This window comes from Pristiophorus japonicus, chromosome 22 (genome assembly GCF_044704955.1).
Source record: "Pristiophorus japonicus isolate sPriJap1 chromosome 22, sPriJap1.hap1, whole genome shotgun sequence".
Lineage (NCBI taxonomy): Eukaryota > Metazoa > Chordata > Chondrichthyes > Pristiophoridae > Pristiophorus > Pristiophorus japonicus.
In genome coordinates this window covers 4972023-4999784 of record NC_091998.1, presented here as the reverse complement: position 1 = coordinate 4999784, position 27762 = coordinate 4972023, and the positions used below count along the sequence as shown (strand labels likewise).

The following is a 27762-nucleotide window of genomic DNA, read 5'->3' as shown; positions in this document are numbered from 1 at the left end:
CTTCATGGGTTCTTTGCTTCAGGATTCATAGCAACATTAAGAACTAGTTGGTTTATTAACAAAGGTTTAACAATCACACGACACATTACCAGTTCCTCCACTAGGCTCACAACTACATACCTCATCGTGGATGACCTAGACCCAACTGGCTGGGGTTTTATTGAGTCTTGTGAACATCACGTGACGGACTAAGCCACTCACAATGCAACAGCTCCACAATTATTTTAAGTTGCACCTGTAAATCAAGTGCTCCCTGGTTAAGGGGGGAGGGGCACTAAAACCGACACAATTAAACTTTGGACAGTCAACTGGATCAAATTAAAATTTGGTTGCCGGGGGTGATGATGCACTCCAGTCCCTCCGGTGCCCACCTCTCGCGGAAGGCCGCGAGCGTACCGGTGGACACCGCGTGCTCCATCTCCAGGGACACCCTGGCTCAGATGGAACCGTGGAAGAGAGGCAGGCAGTCGGGCTGCACGAGCCCCAACGGCTCTACAAACCCGTGAGCATACTCACAGGTACACACATTATACCAGTGATTACCAGACAGAGATAGATGGTTTTTTAACAGACAAGGCAATAAGGAGTTTTGGGGAGCGGGCAGGGAAGTGGACCCGAGTCCATGATCGGATCAGCCATGATCGTATTAAATGGCCGAGCAGGCTCGAGGGGCCGAATGGTCTACTCCTGTTCCTATTTCTTCTGTTCTTATGATTGGGACAGTTCACAAACACTGGCATTGGCCCGTTTGGTCAGATAGGTTTGTGGAATTATGATCAGAAATGTGTAGTAGCTTGTTACCACAAGCTCAGAGTCCAACATGCAAAATACATCAACTGCAAAATACCGCCAACGCTGGCAATTGGGAAAACAGCAACTGCTGTGAACACTGAGCGGGTCAGGCAGCGTCTGTGGAGCGAGTCTCACAGTCAATGTTTTAGCTCGATGACCTTTCGTCAGAACTGGAAGGTGTTAGCGATGAGTAGCTTTTAAGCAAGTGACGAGTTAGGGAAAAACGGGGGCCAGGGAAAGAACAAAAGGGAGTAAATGTACAAACAGGAGAAGGGAAACCGACAGCAATGAAGGTGAACAGGGCGAGAGACACAAACTACTCGTACGGTTTCAACAAATTAAGTTTATTACCAAATCTCAATGACAAACTTGTTAATACATAATACAAGGAATTAATTCGTATCATTTTGCACACGAGTAATGCAGAGGTGCACGGTTTGTCCGGGTGCCAATAACCCAGATGTCGGAATTCCACCCCCGCCTGAGGGATACCATAAACCTCACAATACACACAAGGTTGCTCTGGAACTGTTCCAACTAGTAAACTGACAATTAAAATAGAGCCATCCCATTGGCTAACCGTCTGGCAATAATTCCCGGTAGGGTTGTGAGATTTTCAAGTTCACGTCTCAAAAAAAAAAGCCAGCGCCCCACACACACATCCTTAAAGGGACACCACACACAACGTGCGACTCGGATTCCACTGAAACAATGTGGGACAGGAGATGGTTCAAAGCAATACAAGGGCGGGAAAGGACTTGCCTTATTGCAGCCGAGTCACACTTGTCTGCAAACCGAAGATCGTTGCTGGGTCAGTATATCCACCCCCACCCCTATTGGAAATGTGTGGTGGAGGGAAAAAAGAAATGTTGTCTTGATAAAGGGCAGGAGAAAAAACAACAAAAGTTCCCGACTAGTTTGTGAACTCGACCAAATCTTCTTGGCGTTTCCTCCTCGTGTGGAGAGGCGCATGGTGACCAGGCCAGTTATTCAGACTGTGGCAGAGTTCCCAGAGCTATAACCACTCGGTTGTCACAGAACATCCTGCCTCAGGTTCGTGTGAACAAAAATGTAGCCAAGGGAATGGGTTTATATACTCTTCAAGGCCAAACGATGAGAGTGTTACGTCTGGGTTAGCGAGGGACCCCAGTAACCAGTGATCTTAGCGCAATTTTTTTTTTTTAGAAAGGTAGAAGCCCTTGTATCAAAAGTCAGAAAATTGTGCACAAATCTTCTTTTTGAAAACACACGACAAGTTATTAAGACAGTGTGAAATGCAGCCCTTTCACGTTAGTCATTACGGGTAACTGGTCTGATTCTGGTTCAAAACCGTTTGGGAGCGGCGTGCTGAACAAGTATGCTGCTTTCCATTCACCGCAGGGGAGCAGGTTCAATCTTAGTTACACTCCGGGAACTCTGTGCAAGAAGGTGGAAAGAACAGCGCGTGTGTGGGGTTAAGGGAGGGGGTGGGGAGGGGAGGTTGGTTCATGTTGTCACTTGTTTTACCCCGGAGAAGCTCGCAGCAAGGGGGGAAATAAAGTGAGATGGTTGGGGCTCACCATCGCTGGGGTACGCAGATCAACTGCTTTGCCCAAGGTGGGTGCCCATTTACAGCCCAACATTGCCAGCATGTCCCAGTCCAAATCAGAGGGAATTTCACGCAGCTTTAGGCTACAAGTTTACACATTCAAGTTCCCCCGCGTAAAGGGACTTACCGTGAGACCACTACCTTGGAAAAATAAAGCGGAAATGGTCAACGAGAGAGTTTCGCTTGGCAACAGTTTGATTTGGGGAGCGCGCATCGGAATGTGTTTTATTAAAGGCTAACTGAGGCAGAACCGTTTGTGGTCGTGTGCGCAGAGGGGCTGGTTAACAAAGGGATTATTGTTCAAGCATCTCAGGATTAGTAAGAATCAGCATGGTTTTTTTTTTAAAGATAGCATTAAAGTACCGTTAAAATCTTGATGCAATTACTCACAGGCACTCCCCTGTAAAGCGATGGCACTGTGCGTGGACCCACTACAAGACATACAGCATTTCAGAACATCGCTACCATGACACTAATACAACTGAAACACAGACTGCAACACGTTCTGAAATAATCGGACCGTAAATGACAACAATGGAGTGAGCAGTGAGCACAAAAATGGATAATGAGTTTTATTCACAGGGTCTCAAAGGAGCGATCCGGGTGTGTGTGTGAGTTTTTTTTTTTAAAATCACATCTGTTTCATAATATTTGATTATCTTAAACAATCAGAAAAAAAATTGCACAGCAATCTTTCTTTTTTTTTAAAACTGTCTGAAGGTAATTTCTACGGCAGTGAAAAAATCCACCTCTTGTCCGTCAGTGATTGTAACCGTGTCTATCTCGGATTTAAAACCGTCTTCAGTTAACTGGGAGCAACTCAAGGTGTTGTCTTCGTGGGGGCAGGGGGTCACCTGTACGTTCCAGGTGGACCATTACCTGCCCTACAGGTGAGCGGTAAAGGGTTAATCACTCGCCCGCCCCCTCCCCCCACCCGAACGACTCAGCCCAAATAACTTCTCACCCTCGCCCCCCCCCCCCACCACCAGTAACGTACCGTACCGTACTGCTGCTGTTATCGCAAGATTCCGTTCAGAGTTATCGCCAGTAGCAGCAACTTCCAAACACACAAACACGGTTTCGCTCCTTTGAGAATGATTCTGCCAAAACATTCCTTCTCAATAACAAAACGAAAATCAGAAAGGCATTTTGAGGTGAATTGCCACTTGCATCGGTCACTGAATCGCTGCCTCGGTAAAAACCTATGCTCACTTTACAGGAACACCGTTCACAAACATCTTTGCATTTTCTTTTTGTTTTATATAAATGATTCGATTTCACATTTCCCCCATATATAGGATTCCAGGCCAAAGATACTATTTTTGGGGCTAAAATTTTAAAAGTACAAAGTAAAGGCTTATTAGGCTTCGAAAGTGGTATAAAGATCACTGATGTCATCCCCAGCGCGTCTCCGATTGCATTTTCCCAGATTTCCGCGGAGTCTGCAAAAAAAATCACGGAAGAGAATTCGATTCTCAACACCTCAGATCTCTCGGGTTGCTTTCCGAAATTTCCTTTGCCACCCAATCCATGATTTTCTTTTTAAAAACTTGTGGGGGGGGTGTTTTTTTTCTCTTTTCAGTGTTGTGCCGAGTCTCCATTCATGTGATTTTTCTCATCGCCGGGGAGTTCAGTGCTGTAGAGACAATCCAGGAATCCATGCGATATCTCCGTCACCAGGGAACGGTCGGGAATGGACTGTGCCATGCCGTATATAGCACCCTGCAGGGAGAGAGGAAATTAAATCAGGACACGGGCAAGGACATACCTGCCTCACAGTTGGTGCAACGAAGGTTCACTAGATTGACCCCTGGGATGAGAGTGTTGTCCTATAAGGAGAGTAGATTGGGCCTATACTCTCTGGAGTTTAGAAGAATGAGAGGTGATCTCATTGAAACATGTAAGATTCTGAGAAGGATTGACAGGGTAGATGCAGAGAGGATGTTTCCCCCGGGCTGGAGAGTCTAGAACCAGGGGTCACAGTCTCAGGATAAGGGGTTGGCCAGAGATGAGGAGGAATTTCTTCACTCAGAGGGTGGTGAATCTTTGGAATTCCCTTCCCCCAAGGGCTGTGGAGGCTCAGTCGTTGAGTATATTCAAGGTCGAGATCGATAGATTTGGACTCTCGGGGAATCAAGGGATATGGGGATTAGGCGGGAAAGTGGAGTTGAGGTCGAAGATCAGCCATGATCTTATTAAATGGCGGAGCAGGCTCGAGGGGCCGAATGGCCTACTCCTGCTCCTCGTTTTTATGTCCTTATGTTTATTTATGTCTTACAGGTCAAGCCAACTAACCCGCTGAGGTGGATCTACAACAGAGATCAGGCTGGTTGATGGACTCCAATAGGTATCCATGACAACTAACAACTTGCATTTATATAGCGTCTTTAAAACATCAACAATCAAAATTTGACACCAAGCCATATAAGGAGATAGATCGGACAGGTGACCATAAGCTTTGTCAATGAGGTAGATTTTAAGGAGCGTCTTAAAGGAGGAGAGAGGGGTAGAGAGGTTTAAAGAGGCAAGTCCAGAGCTTAGGGCCCCAGGCAGCTGAAGGCACGGCCGCCAATGGTGGAGCGATTATATCCGGGAAGGTGCAACAGGTCAGAATTGGAGGAGCGCAGAGATCTCGGAAGAGCTGTCAGAGGTTACAGAGACAGGGCGGGGCGAGCACAAGGATAATAATTTTAAAATCGAGGCGTTGCCGGACCGGGAGCCAATGCAGGTCAGCGAGCATGGGGATGATGGGTGAATGGGAATTGGTGCGAGTTATGAGACGGGCAACTGAGTTTGACAACAGGCACTCTATACTGTAAACACAGCGCAACCTCTTTAGAATGTTCCCTACAGTTAGTTTATTCTGGTGTAATGTACTATGGCCTGGAGTCCCATCGCATTCACTCCCAGACACACCCATAATCTGGGCACCACCTGTGATGTATTTGCTTCATGGGTTCTTTGCTTAATAATTCATAGCAACACATTGCTATTAAGAACTAGTTGGTTTATTAACAATGGTTTAACAATCACACTACACATTACCAGTTCATCCATCAGGCTCACAACTGCATCCACAAATGGATGACCTAGACCCAACTGGCTGGGGTTTTATTGAGTCTTGTGAACAACATCGCGTGACGTGATGCAACAGCGCTACAAATCTGTGAGCATCCTCTTACTACATTACACTATCAAATTGCGGGGTTTAAAAGATCGTGAATTTTTTTTTGCGTGAGTGAGTTTGCGCAAGCAACTTCAATACGCTAGAGTCTCGTCAATCTTTCACGCCTGACAATCAAACCCTCCGGCCGAACGAATCTCCGCCCCAAAAACCTGCCCTGCCCACCAATCTGCCCCGCCCCAACTCGCAAACGCGAATATCCTCCCATCGCGCTTGGTCGGGGCTCCCTCGACATCGCGACCAGATTTTCGAGCTCAGCGGGTCATTTTTCTGATCTTTTAACTGCAATTTTGAGTGTTTTTTAAATTTATCCTCCTCTGCATTATCGGTTTCCTTTAATGCAATTTTTTGCAGCCCATGTACGAGTGAAATTAAAACTTGCAAGTTCCTTAAACACTGAGGAGCAGGAACGATGCTGAAATGAGTTGGAACTGACATTTTAAAGGGTAGTGAAACGTCCCAAGACGCTTTATAGAGGTTGATTATAAAACGTGGGCGCGAGCCAAAAGCAGCAATCCTGGGAGCTGGGGTTTAAGGTGGTGTAAAGGATGAGAGCTTTAGGGAGGAGCCTCCAGAGCCTGGATGAGAGGCCCATAGACTCGGAGAGGTGGAGACGTCCAGAATACCTTCATCATGCAGCAGAGAAATTCATTCAACTTCTGGAATTCCCTCCCTAAACCTCTCCGCCTCTCTCCTCAAAACCTATATCTTTGACTATGCTTTTGGTCATAAGAACATAAGAAATAGGAGCAGGAGTCAGCCATACGGCCCCTCGAGCCTGCTCCACCATTCAAATCAGCCACTTCCCTGCCCATTCCCCATAACCCTTTACTCCCTTATTGTTCAAGAATCTGTCCATCTCCACCTTGAATATATTCAATGACCCAGCCTCCACAGCTCTCTGGGGCAGAGAATTCCACAGATTCACAACCCTCTGAAGGAAGAAATTCTTCCTCATCTCCGTCTTATTCTGAAACTATGCCCCCTAGTTCTAGATTCCCCCACGAGGGGAAACATCTTCTCTGCATCTACCCTGTCAAACTCGCTCAGAATTTTATATGTTTCAACAAGATCGACTCTCATTCTTCTAAACTCCAATGAGTGACCTGCCCTAATATCTCCTGATGTGGCTGTGTGTAAAACTTTGTGTGAAGCGTCTTGGGATGTTTTACTTTGTTAAAGGCGCTATATAAGTACGCCGGATCTTGTTGTTGTTGTTGTTGATAAACCAAAACTTTTCTGCGAAAGGCCGTAGCATGCTTACCCTGCCGGTGGTTTTCTCATCGGGATTCTTCATTATTTCGGCCACACTCTGACAGACATCCTCCACAAACTGATCAGCTACCCTGTTCCTGGTGTGCAGGAGTGTCACACAGATGTGAATGCTGAAAGGGAAGAGGCAATCCGCGTTAACACAACCGTGGACACTCCCATAGGTTCGTTTTGGTGGTGGGGTTTCTGCGTCGCAGGAGCAGGGCTCAGCGTGGGGACGGGAGACAGTCCGGATATCGTGTGACCTCGTCCCCCCGCGCCCCTCAATATTTCTACTATTGTGCAAGCGAGTGGTCAGTAAGTAAAGATATGTTCATTTCTGCCACGATGTAACTAGTCGAGTGGACAAGGGAGAACCAGTGGATGTGGTGTATTTGGACTTTTAAAAGGCTTTTGACAAGGTCCCACACAAGAGATTGGTGTGCAAAATTAAAGCACATGGTATTGGGGTAATGTACTGACGTGGATAGAGAACTGGTTGGCAGACAGGAAGCAGAGAGTCGGGATAAACGGGTCCTTTCAGAATGGCAGGCAGTGACTAGTGGGGTGCCGCAGGGCTCAGTGCTGGGACCCCAACTATTTACAATATACATCAATGATTTAGATGAAGGAATTGAGAATAATATCTCCAAGTTTGCAGATGACACTAAGCTGGGTGATGGTGTGAGCTGTGAGGAGGATGCTAAGAGGCTGCAGGATGACTTGGACAGGTTAGGTGAATGGGAAAATGCATGGCAGATGCAGTATAATGTGGATAAATGTGAGGTTATCCACTTTGGTGGCAAAAACATGAAGGCAGAATATTATCTGAATGGTGACAGATTATGAAAAAGGGAGGTGCAACGAAACCTGGGTGTCATGGTACATCAGTCATTGAAGGTTGACATGCAGGTACAGCAGGCAGTGAAGAAGGCAAATGGCATGTTGGCCTTCATAGCGAGAGGATTTGAGTATAGGAGCAGGGAGGTCTTACTGCAGTTGTACAGGGCCTTGGTGAGGCCACACCTGGAATATTGTGTTCAGTTTTAGTCTCCTAATCTGAGGAAGGACATTGCTATTGAGGAAGTGCAGCGAAGGTTCACCAGACTGATTCCCGGGATGGCAGGACTGACATATGAGGAGAGACTGGATCGACTGGGCCTGTATTCACTGGAGTTTAGAAGGATGAGAGGGGATCTCATAGAAATGTATAAGATTCTGACGGGACGGGACAGGTTAGATGCAGGAAGAATGTTCCCGATGTTGGGGAAGTCCAGAACCAGGGGTCACAGTCTAAGGATAAGGGGTAAGCCATTTAGGGCCGAGATGAGGAGAAACTTCTTCACTCAGAGTTGTTAACTTGTGGAATTCTCTTCCGCAGAGAATTGTTGAGGCCAGTTTGTTAGATATATTCAAAAGGGAGCTAGATATGGCCCTTACGGCTAAAGGGATCAAGGGGTATGTAGAGAAAGCAGGAAAGGAGTACCGAGGTGAATGATCAGCCATGATCATATTGAATGGCGGTGCAGGCTTGAAAGGCCGAATGGCCTACTCCTGCACCTATTTTTTATGTTTCTATGACAGGCCTGATCATGAAGTGCTGTGTGTGTGTGTGTGTGTGTGTGTGTGTGTGTGTGTGTGTGTGTAAGTAACACCTACCTGGAAGGGAACTGCAAGGTGTTGAGATTCCATCCTCTGGATGTCATTGCGTTCGATAGCCGGAAAATATCGAAAGTTTCGGAGCCAATGGCCACAACAGACACTTCAGGCTTTCCAAAAATGAAGATTTCCTTTATTTTCCTCAACCTTTAAAAGGTCAAGAAACAACAAGGAATAGTTTAACGCACAGAAACAAAAAGCTGAGCCAACAATTTGCATCGATAGGCAACGTCTTTCACTCTCTGAATCTGCCCAAAGCACCTCCCAGAACCGGGAGGGAAGTTAGGAGGGGACAGAAAACTGGGCAGAGGGAGGAAGGAGAGGGAGGGAGGAGAGGGAGGGAGGAGAGGGAGGGAGGAGAGGGAGGGAGGAGAGGGAGGGAGGAGAGGGAGGGAGGAGAGGGAGGGAGGAGAGGGAGGGAGGAGAGGGAGGGAGGAGAGGGAGGGAGGAGAGGGAGGGAGGAGAGGGAGGGAGGAGAGGGAGGGAGGAGAGGGAGGGAGGAGAGGGAGGGAGGAGAGGGAGGGAGGAGAGGGAGGGAGGAGAGGGAGGGAGGAGAGGGAGGGAGGAGAGGGAGGGAGGAGAGGGAGGGAGGAGAGGGAGGGAGGAGAGGGAGGGAGGAGAGGGAGGGAGGAGAGGGAGGGAGGAGAGGGAGGGAGGAGAGGGAGGGAGGAGAGGGAGGGAGGAGAGGGAGGGAGGAGAGGGAGGGAGGAAGGAGAGGGAGGAAGGAGAGGGAGGAAGGAGAGGGAGGAAGGAGAGGGAGGAAGGAGAGGGAGGGATGAGAGGGAGGGATGAGAGGGAGGGAGGAGAGGGAGGGAGGAGAGGGAGGGAGGAGAGGGAAAGGCAGAGAGGTTCGGAGAGAACATTCCCAAGTGTTGGGCCGAGGTTGAAACCCAGAGTGAAGAAGGGGGAAGAGGTGAGTGTGTAGTTTACTGGGGCAGGGGCAGAGGGAGGCTGCTGGAATATGTTGGTCAGAACAAGTAATTCGATATGGGTGTGTTGGGGAATGGGGAGAGAATTTGTCTGTGATTTTCGCCTCTCCTCTCTTGAAAGTGATGGTTCTTTGCTAGGGCATAACACAATCAACACATTCCAGTACCTCGTACTATTCTGTAAACTTCCCCAAAATCTATTTTGGATTCACTGCATTTGTGGTGGCCTAGCTCACACCAAATCCCGCTCACCCATCACCCCCTGTGCCCCCGGTTAAGCAACGCCTCGATTTCAAAATTCTCATCCTGTTTTTCAAATCCCTCCATGGCCCTCGGCCCTCGGCCCTCCCTATCTCTGTAACCTCCTCCAGCCCCACAGCCCCCCTTCCCCCCGAGATCTCTGCGCTCCTCTAATTCGGCCCTCCTGAGCATCCCTGATTATAATCACTCCATCATTGGTGGCCGTGCCTTCAGCTGCCTGGGCCCCAAACTCTGGAACTCCCTCCCTAAACCTCTCCGCCTCTCTTTTCTCCTTTAAGACGCTCCTTAAAACCTACCTCTTTGACCCAGCTTTTGGTCACCTGCCCTAATATCTCCTTATGAAGCTCAGTATCAATTTTTTTTTAAATCGCATAATACTCCTGTGAAGCACCTTGGGACGTTTCACTACGTCAACGGCGCTATATAAATACACGTCGTTCTTGTTGAGGTTTTTTTTTAAGGTCATGAGTCAGTTTGTTTTGCAAAACCTCTCGTGTCAATGACAGAACTGAGCCACAAGATGGAGCCAGAGGACGGGGAAACAACTTGCACAAGTACTTTAGCTGCAAGGGCACTCCAGGAGTTTCATGTGGAACCTTTTCACCTCCAAGAGCTTACAGTTTCTTCTGTATCCTCTCTCAGAATGTTACGGAGCGCACTCATTTAATTTAGGCGTCAGGTAGCACTCTCGCCCCAGAGTCTGAAAGTCATGGGCTCGAGCACAAAATGTAGGCTGATGCTCCCAGTGCAGTGCTGAGGGAGTGCTGCACTGTCGGAGGTGCCATCCTTTGGATTAGACTTTACACCAAGGTCCCCGTTTTCCCCCTCAGGCGGACGTGAAAGATCCCACGGACACTATTTTAAAGAAGAGCAGGGGAGTTTTCCCCGGTGTTCTGGGCCAATATTTATCCCTCAATCAGCATCACTAAAAATAGATCACGTGGTTATCAACACATTGTTGACTGCGCGCCTTTGCTGTGCACAAACTGGCTGCTGCGTTTCCTACAGTCGTGCGTCCAGTCCCCAGTGACCAGCTCCAGCAGAATAAATAACCGAGGTACTTTGCCCAAACACCACTTTGGACAATGCGGAATTCAGGAAATTCCTGGGATGAAGGGATTGTTTTAAGAGGAAAGGTTGAGCAGGTTGGGCCTATAGTCACTGGAGTTTAGAAGAATGAGAGGTGAACTTACTGAAACGTATAAGATTCTGAGGGGGCTTGACAGGGTAGATGCAGAGAGGATGTTTCCCCTCGTGGGGGAATCGAGAACTAGGGGGCGCCCATTTAGAACGGAGATGAGGAGGAATTTCTTCTCTGGTGAATCTGTGGAATTCTCTGCCCCAGAGAGCTGTGGAGGCTGGGTCATTGAATATATTTAAGGTGGAGCTACAGATTCTTGAATGATGGGGAGTCAAGGGTTATGGGGAGCGGGCAGGGAAGTGAAGCTGAGGCCAGGATTGGATCAGCCAAGATCTTACTGAATGGCGGAGCAGGCTCGAGGGGCCGAATGGCCGACTTCTGCTCCGATATATCTTATGTTCTTATAGTTCGTGCTTTGCTGCTCGATGTCACCGAAAGCTGTTAAAATCCAGGGCAACACTCCCACTGTGGAGTTATTGATCTCAGACAGTCGTCGGCATCAATCCATCTCACTTGAGGTTTATATTTAAACCATGTGTGTTGTGCCATTGTAGCCACTTAGCCCAAAGACTTGTATTTACAGAGATTGGGGAACGTGTGGAACAGGGAGACTATGGAGAATACTCTGTCAACAAGCTCGAGGGGGTTCTGGCTGGTTCCTGGTGTTAGAAGGGATTGAGGGATACAAAGGATTAACTACAGTACTGTATTTATCTTTCAGGTTTCAGACCAGCCAGACGGACTGCAATGGCTCTGTACATTGCCGTGATCTTAAATGTCTATCAGCTGTGGCTCAGTGGGCAGCACACTCGCCTCGGAGTCATAAGGTTGTGGGTTCAAGCCCCGATCCAGAGAGAGCACAAAATCCAGGCCGACACTCCCAGTGCAGTGCTGAGGGAGTGCTGCGCTGTCGGAGGTGCCGTCTTTCGGATGAGACGTTAAACAAAGTCTGCCCTCGGAGGTGGACGTAAAAGGTCCCACTGCACTGTTTCGAAGAAGAGCAGGGGAGTTCTCCCCGGTGTCCTGGCCAATATTTGTCCCTCAATCAACAATGATTGTTTGTGGAAGCACAAACCAGCTGCCGCGTTTCCCACATTACAGCAGCGACTACACTTCAAAAAGTGCTTCATCGGCTGTGAAGCTCTTTGGGACGACCAGAGGTGGTGAAAGGCGCCGTATAAATGCAAATTATTTCTGTCTTTGGCCCAGAAAGGTCTTTCATTTTAAGCAGATTAAACTGGGATTCAAACTAAAGCGAGTCAATACAGTGGACGCAAGTTGCTTCCGCGAGGGTTCGTGCAACTAGAAATAGAACAATGGAGGTCTGTTGTTGGTAAACAGAGTGCAGCTGTGAAAAACTAGTCAAGGCAGAGCAACATCTTCCCTTCATCGGCTCAACACCACAACTGATGGTGTTCACACCCGCAACCGTGCAAGTCAGCACAACTCCCATTCTGCTCGAGCGAACCCAAAATGCGCCCCCTCGCTCGTTTACAGGTGGGAGCTCCGATTTAATCGCCTCCCAATCTTTGGGAGTCAACACATTTGGACTATTGGCCGCGTTCTTTGTTTAGACAGTCACGGGTGAAATTATGGACGCGTTTACTCCCCGGGTCCCATTATCTTAAGCCCTGTTTGCACTTCGCTCCATTTGCAGATATTTGTTTAAGTGCCTTTCTTTCAATCATCCAGCAACCATGGAAGCCGGATGTTAATTGTATCTCTTACTCAACAAGATCTTAGCTGTCCATCATTTGTCCCTTTCCTTGTCAGGACACACAGGCTGACACACTGCCCATTACACGAGGGAACAACGCGGGCCAAACGCACCAATGTAAGGATTTATGACCTCAGTTCCTGTGCGGTACGCCGTTTTTTTTCGAACAATAAGATGCTGTCTACTTGGGAATGTTGATGTTTTGTGCCGTTCTGGGGCAGTCACTCTTTGCAGAGTCAGCACAATGCGGCCTGCGAACCAAAACTCTCGGTGACAACGCAAGGCCTCGAGGGGAGGCTCTGAAGGCAACAGGCAGCCGGTTTCAAGTATTTTGTGCTTCTGGTTTTGTGGTGGGAGGGGCTCACACAGGGAGCCCCCGTGATTATTCCACAGCTGGAGTCAGAACATAAGAATTAGGAGCAGGAGTCGGCCATTCGGCCCCTCGAGCCTGCTCCGCCATTCAATGAGATCACGGCTGATCATTGACCTCAACTCCACTTTCCCGCCCGATCCCCATATCCCTTCATTCCCTTAATATCCAAAAATCTATCGATCACCGTCTTGAATATACTCAAAGACTGAGCCTCCATAGCTCTCTGGGGTAGAGAATTCCACAGATTCACCACCCTCAGTGAAGACATTTCTCATCTCAGTCCTAAATGGCCTACCCCTTATCCTGAGACTGTGACCCCTGGTTCTAGACTCCCCAGCCAGGGGGAAAACACCCTCCCTGCATCTACCCTGTCAGGCCCTGTAAGAATTTTGTATGTTTCAATGAGATCACCTCACATTCTTCTAAACTCCAGAGAATATAGGCATAGTCTACTCAATCTCTCCTCAAAGGACAATCCCCACCTCCTCACCCCCCCCCCCCCATCTGGTGAACCTTCGTTGCACTTTCTCTATGGCAAGTATATCCTTCCTTGGGTAAGGAGACCAAAACTGTACACAATACTCCAGGTATGGTCTCCTTAAGGTCGTGGGTTCAAGTCCCACTCCAGCGACTGGAGCACAAACTCGAAACAGACACTCCCAGTGCAGTGCTGAGGGAGTGCCGCACTGTCGGAGGCGTCGTCTTTCGGATGAGACGTTAAACCATCTGCAGCTTCCCAGTGACTCAAAAGAACCACACGGTGTGGAATCCAGTCACAAGCACTCGACTCACCCCTCTGTCTGACTGCTGATCTCAGCAGTCGCAGACTACAGCAAGCAACAACTTACATGCATATAGCACCTCAAACATTGTAAAACAATGCAGCGTTATCAAACAAAATTTGGCACCTAGCCACATAGAGATATTAGAAAAGGTGAAAGAGGTAGGTTTTAAGGATCATCTTAAAGGAGGAAAGAGAGGCCGAGAGGTTTAGGAAGGGAGTTCCAGAGCTTGGGGCCCAGGTAACAGAAGGCACGGCCACCAATAGTGTATGTGCTAAGGGACACAGATAGGTTCAATGAGTGGGCGAAAATTTGGCAGATGGAACATAATGTGGGAAAGTGTGAGGTTATCCACTTTGGAAGAAAAAAGAAAAAAGCAAATTTTTACTTAAATAGGGAGAGATTACAAAATGCTTTGTTACAGAAGGATCGTTGTACATGAAACTCAAAACATTTGCATGTAGGTATAGCAAACAATTAGGAAGGCAAATGGAATATTGGGGCCAGAGTATAAAAGTAAGGAAGTCCCGCTACAACTGTACAGGGCAGTTCAGAGAAAGGTCAGGAGGGTGATTCCGAAGATGAAGGGGTTGTCTTATGAAGAAAGGTTGAGCAGGTTGGGCCTATAGTCATTGGAGTTCAGAAGAATGAGAGGCGATCTTATTGAAGCGGGTAAGATTCTGAGGGGGCTGGACAGGGTAGCTGCAGAGAGCATGTTTTTCCTCGTGGGGGAATCTAGAACTAGGGAGCATAGTCTCAGAATAAGGGGTCGCCCCTTTAAAACAGAAATGAGAAGGAATTTCTTCTCTGAGGGTCGTGAATCTTTGGAATTCTTTGCCCCAGAGAGCTGTGGAGGCTGGGTCAATGAATGAGCCAGCCAGCCTTCCCACTCCCAATCATTTCTCAGGGTTTTGGCAGTGTGGCGTTTGATGGGCACAGGATCAGACAGCGTTACATAGGAACGGGAGGAGGCCATTCAGCCCCTCGGGCCTGCTCCAGCCTTCAATTAGATCATGGCTGATCTCAACATTAAAGCTCCATAATCCTTCGATAGCTTTACACAATGAAAATCGATTGAGTCTTGAAAACTCCAATTGTCGCCCAGCATCCACAGTCGTTTGGGGAGAGAATCACAGATTTCTATTACTATGTGTGAAAGGGTGTTTCCTGATTTCATTCCTGAATGGCCTTGCTCCTATTTTAACATTATATCCCCTGGTTCTGGATTTCGCCCACCAGAGGACATTGTTTCTCCGTATTTACCCCATCAAATCTTTTTCATGTTTTAAACAGCGCAACCTGATCACCCTTCAACCTTCGATACTCAAGGAGCTGAGGCCAAGATCAGATCAGCCATGATCTTATTGAATGGCGGAGCAGGCTCGAGGGGCCGTATGGCCGACTCCTGCTCCTATTTCTTATGTTCTTGTGTAACTCTATGCAAGCTGACCTCAATAATTTAACCCTTTTTAGCCCCAGGTATCAATCTGGTGAATCTGCGCTGCTCCCTCTCCGAGACCGACATATCCTCCCTGACGGGCGGGGCCAAGAACTGAACACTATTACTCCAGAGAGGGTTTGGCCAAAAAGAACAGGGCAGACAAAACAAAATAGAAAGAATGCACATGACTGAGCCAGAGAAACATCTTTGTCACAACCCAAATGAGGTAAGTGCATGTACTTATACGGTGGCCTGCTGAATAGGAGATGTCTGATAATCAAATTTGCTCGAGGAGCACTTTACCCAGGAGTTTGCCATTTAGTCACCGGGCTGAGCGACTGATGTGGTTGGAGCTTACTGACTTCATCTGTACGTGCAAGGATTGCAGAACCTCTCACTGAAACCACAGTCCCAACCAGACTGCAGGCAGGTCGGGACAAACATCCTTCCAATCAGTGCATCTCACCACCAGCACGCTGTAAAAAATCCATTTTAAACCAGAAGAGCTGGGTAGCCTAGAATTACCCAATTTGTTCAGCAATCTGTGCTGGAGAGCGGTGGGGACTGAAAACAGTTTTAAAATCTCTTCGGCAGTCTTTCTTCATGCACACTGCACAACAACAACCTGTATTTATATAGCTCCTTTAACGTACTGAAATGTCCCAAGGTGCTTCACAGGAGTATTAGGAGATAAAAAATTTGACACCGAGCCAATTAACATAGAAACATAGAAAATAGGGGCAGGAGTAGGCCATTCGGCCCTTCGAGCCTGCACCATCATTCAATATGATCATGGCTGATCATCTATCTCAACACCATATTCCCGCTTTCTCCCCATACCCGTTGATGTCTTTTGATTCTAGAAATCGATATCTCCCTCTTAAATACATTCAGTGACTTGGCCTCCACAGCCTTCTGTGGTAGAGAATTCCACAGGTTCACCACCCTCAGTGAAAACATTTCTCCTCATCTCGGTCCCAAATTTCCAACCCCATATCCTGAGACTGAGTCCTTGTTCTAGACTTCCCAGCCCGGGGAAACATCCTCCCCACATCCAGTCTGTCCAACCCCGTCAGAATTTTATACGTTTCAATGACATCCCCTCTCATTCTTCTAAATAGAGGCCTAGTCGACCCAATCTCTCCTCATACGACAGTGCTACCATCCCAGGAATCAGTCTGGTGAACCTTCGCTGCACTCCCTCTGTGGCAAGAATATCCCTTCTTAGGTAAGGAGACCAAAACTGCACACACTACTCCAGGTGCGGTCTCACCAGGGCCCTATATAATTGTAGTAGACATCCTTGCTCCTGTACTCAATCCTCTTGCAATGAAGGCCAACATACCATTTGCCCTCCTAACTGCTTGCTGCACCTGCATGTTTGACTTGAATTAAGTAGAATGAAGTGCAGGTGATCAAAACCTTGGTCAAAGAGGTAGGTTTTCAGGAGCATCTTGAAGGAAGAGAGAGAGGTAGAGAGGCGGAGATGTTTAGGGAGGGAGTTCCAGAGCTTGGGACCCAGGCAACAGAAGGTACAGCCACCAATGGTTAAGCGATTATAAATCAGGGATGCTCAAGAGGGCAGGGTTAGAGGAGCACAGACATCTCAGAGGGGTTGTGGGGCTGGAGGAGATTATAGCGATAGGGAGGGGTGAGGAGGCCATGGAAGGATTTGAAAACAAGGATGAGAATTTTGAAATCGAGGCGTTGCTTAACAGACAAGGGAAATGTTGGTGCAGGGATAATAATTATCTTTGTTGGTGTTCACACACTTTTACTTTGCCCCCAAAGTGCCATGGCTCAGTGGGTTGTGGGTTCAACAGAGACTTGAGCATTAAAATCCAGGCTGACACTCCCAGTGCAGTGCTGAGGGAGTGCTGCACTGTCGGAGGTGCCGTCTCTCGGATGAGACGTTAAACCGAGGCCCCGTCTGCTCTCTCAGGTGGGCGTAAAAGATCCAATGGCAATATTTCGACGAGCAGCAGGGGAGTTATCCCGGTGTCCTGGGCCCAATATTTATCCCTCAACCAACATTACTAAAAACAGATTATCTGGTCATTATCACATTGCTGTTTGTGGGAGCTTGCTGTGCGCAAATCTCAGATTTAAAATTAATTGAGGCAACACCTATTGCTTTTGTGGGAGAGAGTGTACCACACTTCTACCGGAGGGGTGAAGAAGTGTTTCCTAACTTCTCTTTTTTAAATTCATTCCCGGGATGTGGGCGGCGCTGGAATGGCTGGCATTTATTGCCCGTCCCTAATTGCCCCTTGAGAAGGTGGTGGTGAGCCACCGCCTTGAACCGCTGCAGTCCGTGTGGTGAAGGTGCTCCCACAGTGCTGTTAGGGAGGGAGTTCCAGGATTGTGACCCAGCGACGATGAAGGAACGGCCGATATATTTCCAAGTCGGGATGGTGTGTGACTGGGAGGGGAACGTGGAGGTGGTGGTGTTCCCATGTGCCTGCTGCCCTTGTCCTTCTAGGTGGTAGAGGTCGCGGGTTTGGGAGGTTTGCTGAAGAAGCCTTGGCGAGTTGCTGCAGTGCATCTTGTAGATGGTACACACTGCAGCCACGGTGCGCCGGTGGTGGAGGGAGTGAATGTTGAAGGTGGTGGATGGGGGGCCGATCAAGCGGCTGCTTTGTCCTGGATGGTGTCGAGCTTCGAGTGTTGAATCTGCAACTCATCCAGGCTGTCTCTGATTTTAAGGTTATGCCCCCGTGTCCTAGTCTACTCTACCAGTGGGAAAAAAGTTTCTCTGCCTACCCTGTCAATTCCTTTCAAATTCCTAAAAACATCGATCCAATCACCCTTTAACCATCGAAATTCCAGGGAACAGAAGCCTAATTTCCTGCAACACTTCAAAAGTGCTTCCTTGGCTGTAAAGCGCTTTGGGATGTCTCGAGGTTGTGAAAGGCGCTATAGAAATGCAACTCTTTCTATTAACTAAAGAGCAGGGGAGTTATCCCCGGTGTCCTGGGGCCAATATTAATCCCTCAATCAACATAACAAAAACGGATTATCGGGTCGTTATCACATTGCTGTTTGTGGGAGCTTGCTGTGCGCAAATTGGCGTTTCCCACATTACAACAGTGACTACACTCCATTGGCTATAAAGCACTTTGAGATGTCTGGTGGTCGTGAAAGGCGCTATATAAATGCAAGTCTTTCTTTATATGATATTCAAACAAGCCGAAACTGTAATCGCTGCTCATAACCTGAACCGTGAGGCTATACAGAGTATACGTACTGTGTTTCAATATGTCGCGCTGTTTCAATGATCTCCTTGGTGGCTTTAACATAGCCGTCCTCGCCCATGTACATCATGGTCGCCCAGCAGGCAGCGATGATCCCTCCGGGTCTCGATCCGGCGATCGTGGGCGACGCGTAGATCCCTCCCTGCCAGTCGGGAGCGACGAAGAACTGGTAGTGACGGTACTTCTTGTCGCTGTACAGGATGACGGACGAACCCTTGGGGGCGTATCCGTACTGGGAGGGGAAGAAATTATCATTAAAAAAAAAAATCATTGAGCAAGCTAGCAACTGGAAGAATGAAACTTTCTGCCCACTCAATCCCACTAACAGTTCAGCAGGGGGAACTCTCATTTAAATCTTTTGTGTATGGGTGCAGCCATTAGCTCGTAATCTACTGCATCTCTCATATAGGCAACGATATTTCCGTGTGTTGAATTGCTTTGAAAGATAATATCAGAGAAATTTACAGCACGGAAGGAGGCCATTCGGCCCATCGTGTCCGTGCCGGCCGACAAAGCCATTCAGCCGAATCCCACTTTCCAGCTCTCGGTCCGTAGCCCTGTAGGTTACGGCTCTTCAAGTGCACATCCATGTACTTTTTAAAACTGTGGTGAGGGTTTCTGCCTCTACCACCCTTTCAGGCCGTGAGTTCCAGACCCCCACCGCCCTCTGGGGGAAGAAACGTTTCCTCGTCTCCCCTCTAAATCTTCTACCAACTACTTTAAATTCATGCCCCCCGGGGTATTTACCCCTCTGCTAAGGAAAATAGGTCCTTCCGATCCACTCTATCCAGGCCCCTCATAATTTTATACACCTCAATCAGGTCTCCCCTCAGCCTCCTCTGTCCCAAAGAAAACAAACCCAGCCTATCCAATCTTTCCTCTTGGCTAAAATTCTTCAGTCCAGGCAACATCCCCATAAATGTAAACAGGACTAGTTTCAATCGCCTTGATAGGTCGGAGAGAAATTTCCCATATTTTCTTTTAATCCCAAATTGGCCTGGGTATTTCATCTGTTTTTTTGCCTCTCCCAGGAGATCACATGGTTCCAGGTGGGGTGGAGTGTATATGTTGTGATGCACAAGGTATTGCAATTGTGGGGGACAGGCTCGCTGGACCAGGTGATCTTTACCTGTCCGTCATTTTTCGTATGTTCGTAAATCTCCTCTGTACCCTCTCTAGTGCAATCACCTCTTTCCTGTACTATGGTGACCAAAACTGCAGGCAGTATGCCAGCTGAGGCCACACGAGTGTTTTATACAGTTGTAGCATAACCCCCCTGCTCTTGTATTCTATGCCTCGGCTAATAAAGGCAAGTATTCCGTATGCCTTCTTAACCACCTTATCTACCTGTCCTGCTACCTTCAGGGATCTGTGGACATGCACTCCAAGGTTCCTTTGTTCCTCTACACTTCTCAGTGTCCTCCCATTTATTGTGTATTCCCTTGCCTTGTAGCCCTCCCCAAATGCATTACTTGCATTTGAAGTGCTGTGGTGTTGTATGCTCTGCAGGCACACAATACAAGTCCCAATGCAATGTTCCCCCTCATTTTAAATTTGGGAGCACGATCCCATTAACAGGCTGCGTGGCCCATTCCAAGCTTTGCGCACGCACAAAATTTCACACTGCAAATGTCGGTACTAGGCTGTGCGGCCGAGGGAACGTATTCCCAATGTCCTCCAGTTCAACGTTGGGGAAATCGAAGCATTAGTCTTCACACCACCTCCCGCCCCACCCACAATCTCCCGACCCTTGCCACCAATTCCACTCCCCTCCCTGGCCACTGTCGCAGGCTGAACCAGACCATGTTCGCAGCCTATTCAATGCCGAGCCGACACTGCCAAGCCTTTCCATCGCAAAGAGCACCTCTTCGTCAGCCCTGGCCGGCCTCCTTTTCTCCTCTGACCTCCTCCATAAACCTCAGCTCACCCAGAAACTCCGTTGCCCGTATCCCACCCTGCACCAAACCTCATTCACGCATCGTGGGCCAGTTGTAACCAAGCCGTGGCTCAGTGGGCAGCACCCTCGCCTCGGAGTCAGGAGGTCGTGGGTTCAAGTCCCATTCCAGGGACTCGAGCACATGAATCTAGGCTGACCCTCCCAGTGCAGTGCTGAGGGAGTGCTGCACTGTCGGAGGTGCCTGTCTTTCAGATGAGATGTTAAACCGAGGCCCCGTCTGCCCTCTCAGGTGAACGTAAAAGATCCCACGACTCTTATTTCGAAGAAGAGCAGGGGGAGTTATCCCCGGTGTCCTGGGCCAATATTTATCCCTCAATCAACATCACATCTGGTCATCATCACATTGCTGTGTGTGGGAGCTTGCTGTGAGCAAATTGGCTGCCGCGTTTCCCACATTACAACAGTGACTACACTCCAAATGTACCTAATTGGCTGTAAAGCGCTTTGAGATGATTGGTGGTCGTGAAAGGCACTATATAAAGTCTTCCTTTCTTTTCCCTACCTTATGCGTGTCGGCAGAGATGCTCGTCACTCCCTTAAGACGGAAGTCGAAGGGCGACAGCGAGTAACCAGCTTTCTCCATGAAGACAATCAGAAACCCCCCCAGACAGGCGTCGACATGCAAGGGGATTTCATAATCCCAGGCCAGCTGAACAGAGAGAGAGAGAGAGAGAGAGAGAGATGGGGAAGGGTGCAGGGGACGGGGGAGAAATCATTAATTAACTGTAAGCAGTTGAGTGAATTTCAAAACATATTTTGAAAAATAAAACCACCACGTTATCTGAATGCAGACAGAATCATACATGCACAGGAGGCCGCCATTCGGCCCATCGTGCCTGTGCCGGCTCTGTGACAGAGCGATCCAATCAGCCCTACTCCCCATAACCCACCAATTCTCCAATTGCCTTCTAAAAGTTACTATTGAATCTGGGTCCATAGCCCTTTCAGGCAGCGCGTTCCAAATCATAACTCGCTGTGTATAATGTCACTTCAGGTTCTTTTGCCTGTTGCCTTAAATCTCTGTCCTCTGGTTATCGACCCTCCCGGCAGTGGAAACAGCTTCTCCCGATATATTCCATCAAATCCCCTCTATCAAATCTCCTCTTAACCTTCTCTGCTCCAAGGAGAACAACCCCAGCTTCTCCAGTCTCTACACATGAACTGAAGCCCTCATCCCTGGTAACAATTCTAGTAAATCTCTGCCCCCTCAGGTTCCAGTGCGTGACAGCAAGCTAAATGATGCCCGTTTGAATGGAGCAAGAATGGGCACTGGGTGAGTCTAACTGTACTGATCCCTTCCTCACCCCCCCCCCCAAATCCATACCTCCCAACGCCCATTTCTCCCCCTGCGTGCCCCTCCCCCCACCCTGGAATTCACATATCTAGGCTCCCACACCACGAATGGTCATTTGGCCCGGTTACCAGCCCCCGATCTTATGCAGCAACAAGGTAATTGTGCCAAGAAGGTGACTGGGTGGGGGGGGGGGGGGGGGGGGGGGGAAAAAGAGATCATAATTTCCTCCCAGCCTCAGCGATACAATGCCGATTGCCCACACGCTGTGGGAACTAGTTTTTTTTCCCCCATTCGTTCTCGAGATATGGGCATCAGTGGCGAAGCCAGCATTTATTGCCCATCCCTCATTGCCTTTGAACAACTGAGTGCCTCACTGGGCCATGTCAGAGGGCAGTTATGAGTCAACCACAAAGCTGTGGGTGTGGAATCACATATTGGCCAGACCGGGTAAGGGCAGCAGATTTCCTCCCCTAAAAGGGCATTAGTGAACCAGGTGGGTTTTTACGACAATCTGATAGTTTCACCTTGACTGATACGAGCTTTTTATTCCAAACTGAATTTAAATTCCCCAGCTGCCTTGGTGGGATTTTAACTCATGTCTGGATCATTAGTCCGAACCTCTGGATTACTAATCCTGTAACATAACCACTATAATACCGTTCCCTCAAACCTGATTCCTCCTCAGTGGTGATCAGTCTTTACAAAAGAACATATAAAACATAAGAACATAAGAAATAGGAGCAGGAGTCGGCCATTTTGCCCCTCGAGCCTGCTCCGCCATTCAATAAGGTCATGGCTGATCCGGTCCTGGCCTCAGCTCCACTTCCCCGCCCGCTGCCCATAGCCCGTGACTTCCTTATCGCTCAAAAATCTGTCCATCTCCGCCTTAAATATATTCAATGACCCAGGCCACAATTCCAAAGATTCACGACCCTGAGAAAAGAAATTCCTCCTCATTTCCATTCTAAATGGGCGACCCCATATTCTGAAACTATGCTCCCTGGTTCTAGATCCCCCCCACGTGGGGAAACATTTCACTTTGAAGTGAAAAAGAAAATTAGGAGCAAAAACAAAACGGCAAAGTTAACCATTATTAATCTGTAAGAAATCGTATTGAAAGGCTTCCTGACAGAGACAGCTTCAAAACAATTCCAGAAAACAGGAGTGACGTGCTTATCAAATCCCCAAGAATTTCTCTTTCAACAACTGTATTCTTAGTGAAACTATATAAAGGACGGACAGGAAAAAACAAAAGCAACACATGAGAGTTTCCCATCTTCCGTCTCCACCAAAAGGGCTTTGAACTTCTTCAAATAAAGCCGGGTAATTCCCGCTGGAGTCTTTCCGTCGCAGCATTGTTAATACAGGGTCCAGAAAGCACCTTGGCAAGCTCGTAGACCGGGTCCATGATACCGTGGGGGAACTGTGGAACCGAGCAGACCAGCATGACCGTGTTCCTTGAGATGGCTCTTCTCATGGCCTGCAGATGGAAGCAGAGTCAGGTTAGCTGCAGCAATCTTCCAAGTCTCATTTTTCCTGCGCCTTCCAAAAACAAAAACAGATGTCAGCGGTCGCATCCTCGCCCTGTGAGTCACAGGGTTCAGGGTTCAAGACCCCACTCCAGCACTTGAGCACAAACATCTAGACTGGCACTCCCACTGCGGCACTGAGGGAGCGCCGCCCCGTCGGAGGGGCAGGACTGAGGGAGCGCCGCCCCGTCGGAGGGGCAGGACTGAGGGAGCGCCGCCCCGTCGGAGGGGCAGGACTGAGGGAGCGCCGCCCCGTCGGAGGGGCAGGACTGAGGGAGCGCCGCCCCGTCGGAGGGGCAGGACTGAGGGAGCGCCGCCCCGTCGGAGGGGCAGGACTGAGGGAGCGCCGCCCCGTCGGAGGGGCAGGACTGAGGGAGCGCCGCCCCGTCGGAGGGGCAGGACTGAGGGAGCGCCGCCCCGTCGGAGGGGCAGGACTGAGGGAGCGCCGCCCCGTCGGAGGGGCAGGACTGAGGGAGCGCCGCACTGTCAGAGGGGCAGTCTTTCAGTTGAGACATTAAACCACGGCCCCTGTGTGCTCTCTCGGATGAATGTAAAAGATCCCATGGCACTATTTCAAAGTAGAGCAGGGGGAGTCCCGGCCAATATTTATCTCACAAACAACATCACGAAAACAGATCATCTGGTCATTATCACACTGATCTTTGTGGGAGCTTGCTGTGCGCAAATTGTCCGCCGGGTTTCCTAAATTACAATAGTGACTACCCGTCAAAGAAAAAAGCTACTCCATTGGCTTTGGAACGTTCCGTGGTCGTGAAAGGCACTATATAAATGCAAGTCTTTCTTTCTTTCTTGTTGCAAAGCCCTGTTGTTAGCACGCACAGGCTAGACTCCTTAAAACAACTCCTTGCATTTATATAGCAGCCTTGAGGCGCTAAAAAGGTCTCAAGGCGCTTCCATAAGGTGAATGTGCCAAGAATGTGCCTCACAGCTCTTCCACTGCTGAAACCCTCAGCCGTGCCTTTGTTAGCTCCAGACTTGACTATTCCAACGCTCTCCTGGCCGGCCTCCCAGCGTCCTCCCTCCGTGAACTTCAGCTCATCCAAAACTCTGCTGCTCGTTTTCCTAACTCGCACCAAGTCCCGCTCACCCATCAGCTCCCGTGCTCGCTGACCTGCATTGGCTCCCGGTCCGGCAACGCCCCCATTTAAAAATTATCATCCTTGTTTTCAAACCCCTTCCATGGCCCTTGCCCCTCCCTATCTCTCTAATCCCCGTCGACAGCCTCCTTCTCCCAACCCCCCCACCCCCCGTAATTCTGGCCTCTTGAGCATCCCTGATTATAATCGCTCAACCATCGGTGGCTGTGCCTTCTGTTGCCTGGGCCCCAAGCTCTGGAACTCCCTCCCTAAACCTCTCCGCCTCTCTCTCCTCCTTAAAACCTGCCTCTTTGACCAAGCTTTTGGTCATATTTCCTAACAGGGCTCGGTGTCAAATCCTGTTGGATAATGCTCCTGTGAAGGGCTTTGGGACGTTTCACTATGTGAAAGGCGCTACGTAAATACACGTAGTTCACAAGGAGCGTGATCAAACTAAACAAGAAGAAGGAGGGAGACAGGCGGAGAGGTTTAGGGAGGGAATTCCAGAGGCCATAATGTCTTATTTGAACCCCAAGCTGAGCTGGGCATGGATCTGGGAGGGGACAACGCGTTCAAGGACCTTGGAGAGGAAAAGGGAGTCTGGAGATAGGGCAGTAGTTTGCAAGGACAGAGAGTCAAGGATGAGTTTTTCTTTTGAAGAGGGGGCGGATAACAGTGGTTTTGAAAGGGAGGGGGACATGTCCTGAGAAGAGGAAACTATTTACAATACCAGTTAACATGGCAGGGGGGTGGCGGATGGGGACAGGGTTAAGGGAGCAGGAGGTGCGTCTCATGGCCAAGGTGAGTACAGAGACGGGATAAGGGGAGAAACGAAAGAAAGATGGGGGTTCAGAGCTAGGGCTGGGGAAACCTAGAGGGGGGAGCTTGGATTGGCAGACAAGGGAAACTGGAGAGGGAATAGATGGTCTCAACCTTAATGAATAAGTCCAGCAGCTCCTTGCGCTTATTATTGGAGGTAGCGGAGAGAGGCGTTAAAGATCTTTGAATGCAGGAGTTGTTCTTTCGGATAAAGTCGTGGGCGGTTTGGTCAGAGGACCGAAGACCGAGAGCACTCGGTGTGGTTCAGCCAGACCTGGCAGACCCAAACAGGCAGAGAACTGACCTCACGGAACTCTTGCGAGCCACAGCCGTGGTTTGAAAGCTGGTGTATCCCATTTGTACACGGCACATCAATGGCTCAAATTGCATTTCAGTATGTCGACACAGACACAGAATATTCAATTAGAGAGGCTATTTGTGTTACGTATAGAGATAAGAGTCAGACTGAACACTGTGAGCGCAAAGTAAAGTGTGACCGTAGTCTTTTATTGCAGGTCTCCAAAGTGCCCCTCCAAACTCCTTAAATACCTGTGCTCCCAAGGGATTATGGGATCCTTTGGGACTCCAGGGGATGAGCCCTCTGGTGGCTGTACAGAGTAAATACAAGTTTACATGTAACAATTAGCATTTGAGTAAAGCTCTCAACCAGACTGCACGCTCGGGTGTGGTTATGTTTGCCCTTATTCATATTCCATTAAATATTTATTTTCACCAACAACATTACTGCTGCACCTCCCTGAGAATGGCCATGATTTATACACATTGGTAGGTTAATCACAGTATTAGAACGCACCACATTTAAAGGTGGATACCGGATCAAATAGAGCATAAATATAGTCATTTAAACAAACGTAATTGTAAATGCTATCCGTTTAATGTTAACCCGATTACTATGATGCTAAATATATATATTTTAAAAGCATATTATTTGACCAATATAAACATTTTTTTCAGGCTTTGATCAGTCAAAGTAGGACCGACCAGCGTTCCCATTAAGCTGCGCAGGACTCCTGAACCACTTGCAACGGCCAGAAGGCTCAAACTGTCTCACTAATTCCGCTGAGCAATGATTAAATATTGGCAGTCATCACGAAATACATACAGCCTCAAGACACACGGGATATCAGCGGCATTGTGGGGAGGGGGGACAGGGGTGGAGAAGGATAAGCAAGAGATAACACTGATAGTCATCGCATTCAATGCAGATTTTCCACAGTTTATACCCAAATCCTTGAAACACGCAAGATTCCGAGGGGGATGACTGGAGAGTCTGGAACTAAAGGGCATCGACTCAGGATAAGGGGTCGGCCATTTAGGACTGAGATGAGAAGGAATTTCTTCACTCAGTGGGTGGTGAATCTTTGGAATTCTCTGCTCTAGGGGAACTAAGGGATCTGGGGGGTGGGGGGGGGTGGGAGGGGAGTGGAGTTGAGATCAAAGATCAGTCAGGATCTTACTGAATTGTGGAGCAGGCTCGAGGGGTTGAATAGCCGACTCCTGCTCCTATTTCTTATGTTCCAATCCATTTTCATAAGTAACGTGGCTATGACTCTGAAACTAAAGGCTGCTGAAAGGATCATAGTAGTAGGTTCAGTGCTGAACGTCAGGATATTAGTGGCATCTCAGTAAAAAGTAGCAGTTCAGTGCAATTTCATAAAAAGGCAATCTGATCGAGCACCTACCTTCACATCCACCTGCATTGTTCTCTTGTCCAATGGTACGTGCACGATACTCATCCCAAAGTAGTGAGCGGCCTTGTCGAAAGCAGCATGAGCACTGATGGGAGCGACACTGAACAGAAACAAAAACAGTGGAGTCAACGCTGGCCCGGATTGTTTTCGGTTATGTGCAAGGAGCTGAGCGTTGCAGTGCGAGCAACGCGACCAAGACAGAGTGCAATGCCCACGGGCTAGGACATACAAAGAGCAAGGAGGTTATGCTTGAAATTGTATAAATCACTGGTTAGGCCACAGCCGGAGTACTGCATGCAGTTCTGGTCACATAACAGAAAAGATGTGATTGCACTAGAGGAGATTTAGGAGGATGTTGCCTGGACTGGAGAATTTTAGCGATGAGGAAAGATTGGATAGACTGGGGTCGTTTTCTTTGGAACAGAGGAGGCTGAGGGGAGACCTTATTGAGGTGTGTAAAATTATGAAGGGCTTGGATAGAGTGGATAGGGAGGAACTATTTCCCTTAGCAGAGGGGTCAACAACCAGGGGGCATAGATTTAAAGTAATTGGTCGGAGGTTTAAAAGGGATTTGAGGGGAAATTTCTTCACCCAGAGGATGGTGGGGGTCTGGAACTCACTGCCTGAAAGGGCGGCAGAGGCAGAAACCCTCACCATATTAAAAAGTTTTTGGATGTGCACCTGAAGTGCAGTAACCTGCAGGGCTACGGACCAAGAGCTGGAAAGTGGGATTAGGCTGGGTAGCTCTTTGTCGGCTGTTCGACACGATGGGCCGAAATGGCCTCCTACCGTGCTGTAAATTTCTATGATTCTATGAAAGCAAACCACACAGGGCCTGCACCGAGGGCAGGCGCCAACCTGCCTGATGCAGGTGATTCATTGCAAAAAGTGTCAGTCAAGCAGAGTCTTCCAAACCCTCAACCACGCATTAGCTCCAGCTACACGACCATGATCTCAGGAATTGCAAAGCGTTTCACAGCTG

At 48.7% G+C, this 27762-nt stretch overlaps 2 protein-coding genes across 2 annotated transcripts in view; one reads left to right on the top strand and one right to left on the bottom strand.

The window, feature by feature from the left end:
• Positions 1–1120: 1120 nt before the first annotated feature.
• On the bottom strand, positions 1121–27730 carry sgpl1 (sphingosine-1-phosphate lyase 1). Its single transcript, XM_070866383.1, has 8 exons — positions 27723–27730; positions 26772–26880; positions 23005–23103; positions 20832–20978; positions 18366–18604; positions 8475–8621; positions 6829–6949; positions 1121–4102 (listed from the first exon to the last, which is right to left on the bottom strand). The coding sequence occupies exons 1-8, from the start codon at positions 27728–27730 to the stop codon at positions 3959–3961; spliced, it is 1014 nt and encodes a 337-aa protein (XP_070722484.1). The 3' UTR covers positions 1121–3958.
• Positions 27729–27762, top strand: part of gbf1 (golgi brefeldin A resistant guanine nucleotide exchange factor 1) — a 55634-nt gene continuing 55600 nt past the window's right edge. Inside the window, exon 1 of the mRNA XM_070866382.1 lies at positions 27729–27762. Within this exon, the coding sequence (XP_070722483.1) occupies positions 27729–27762 (34 nt within the window).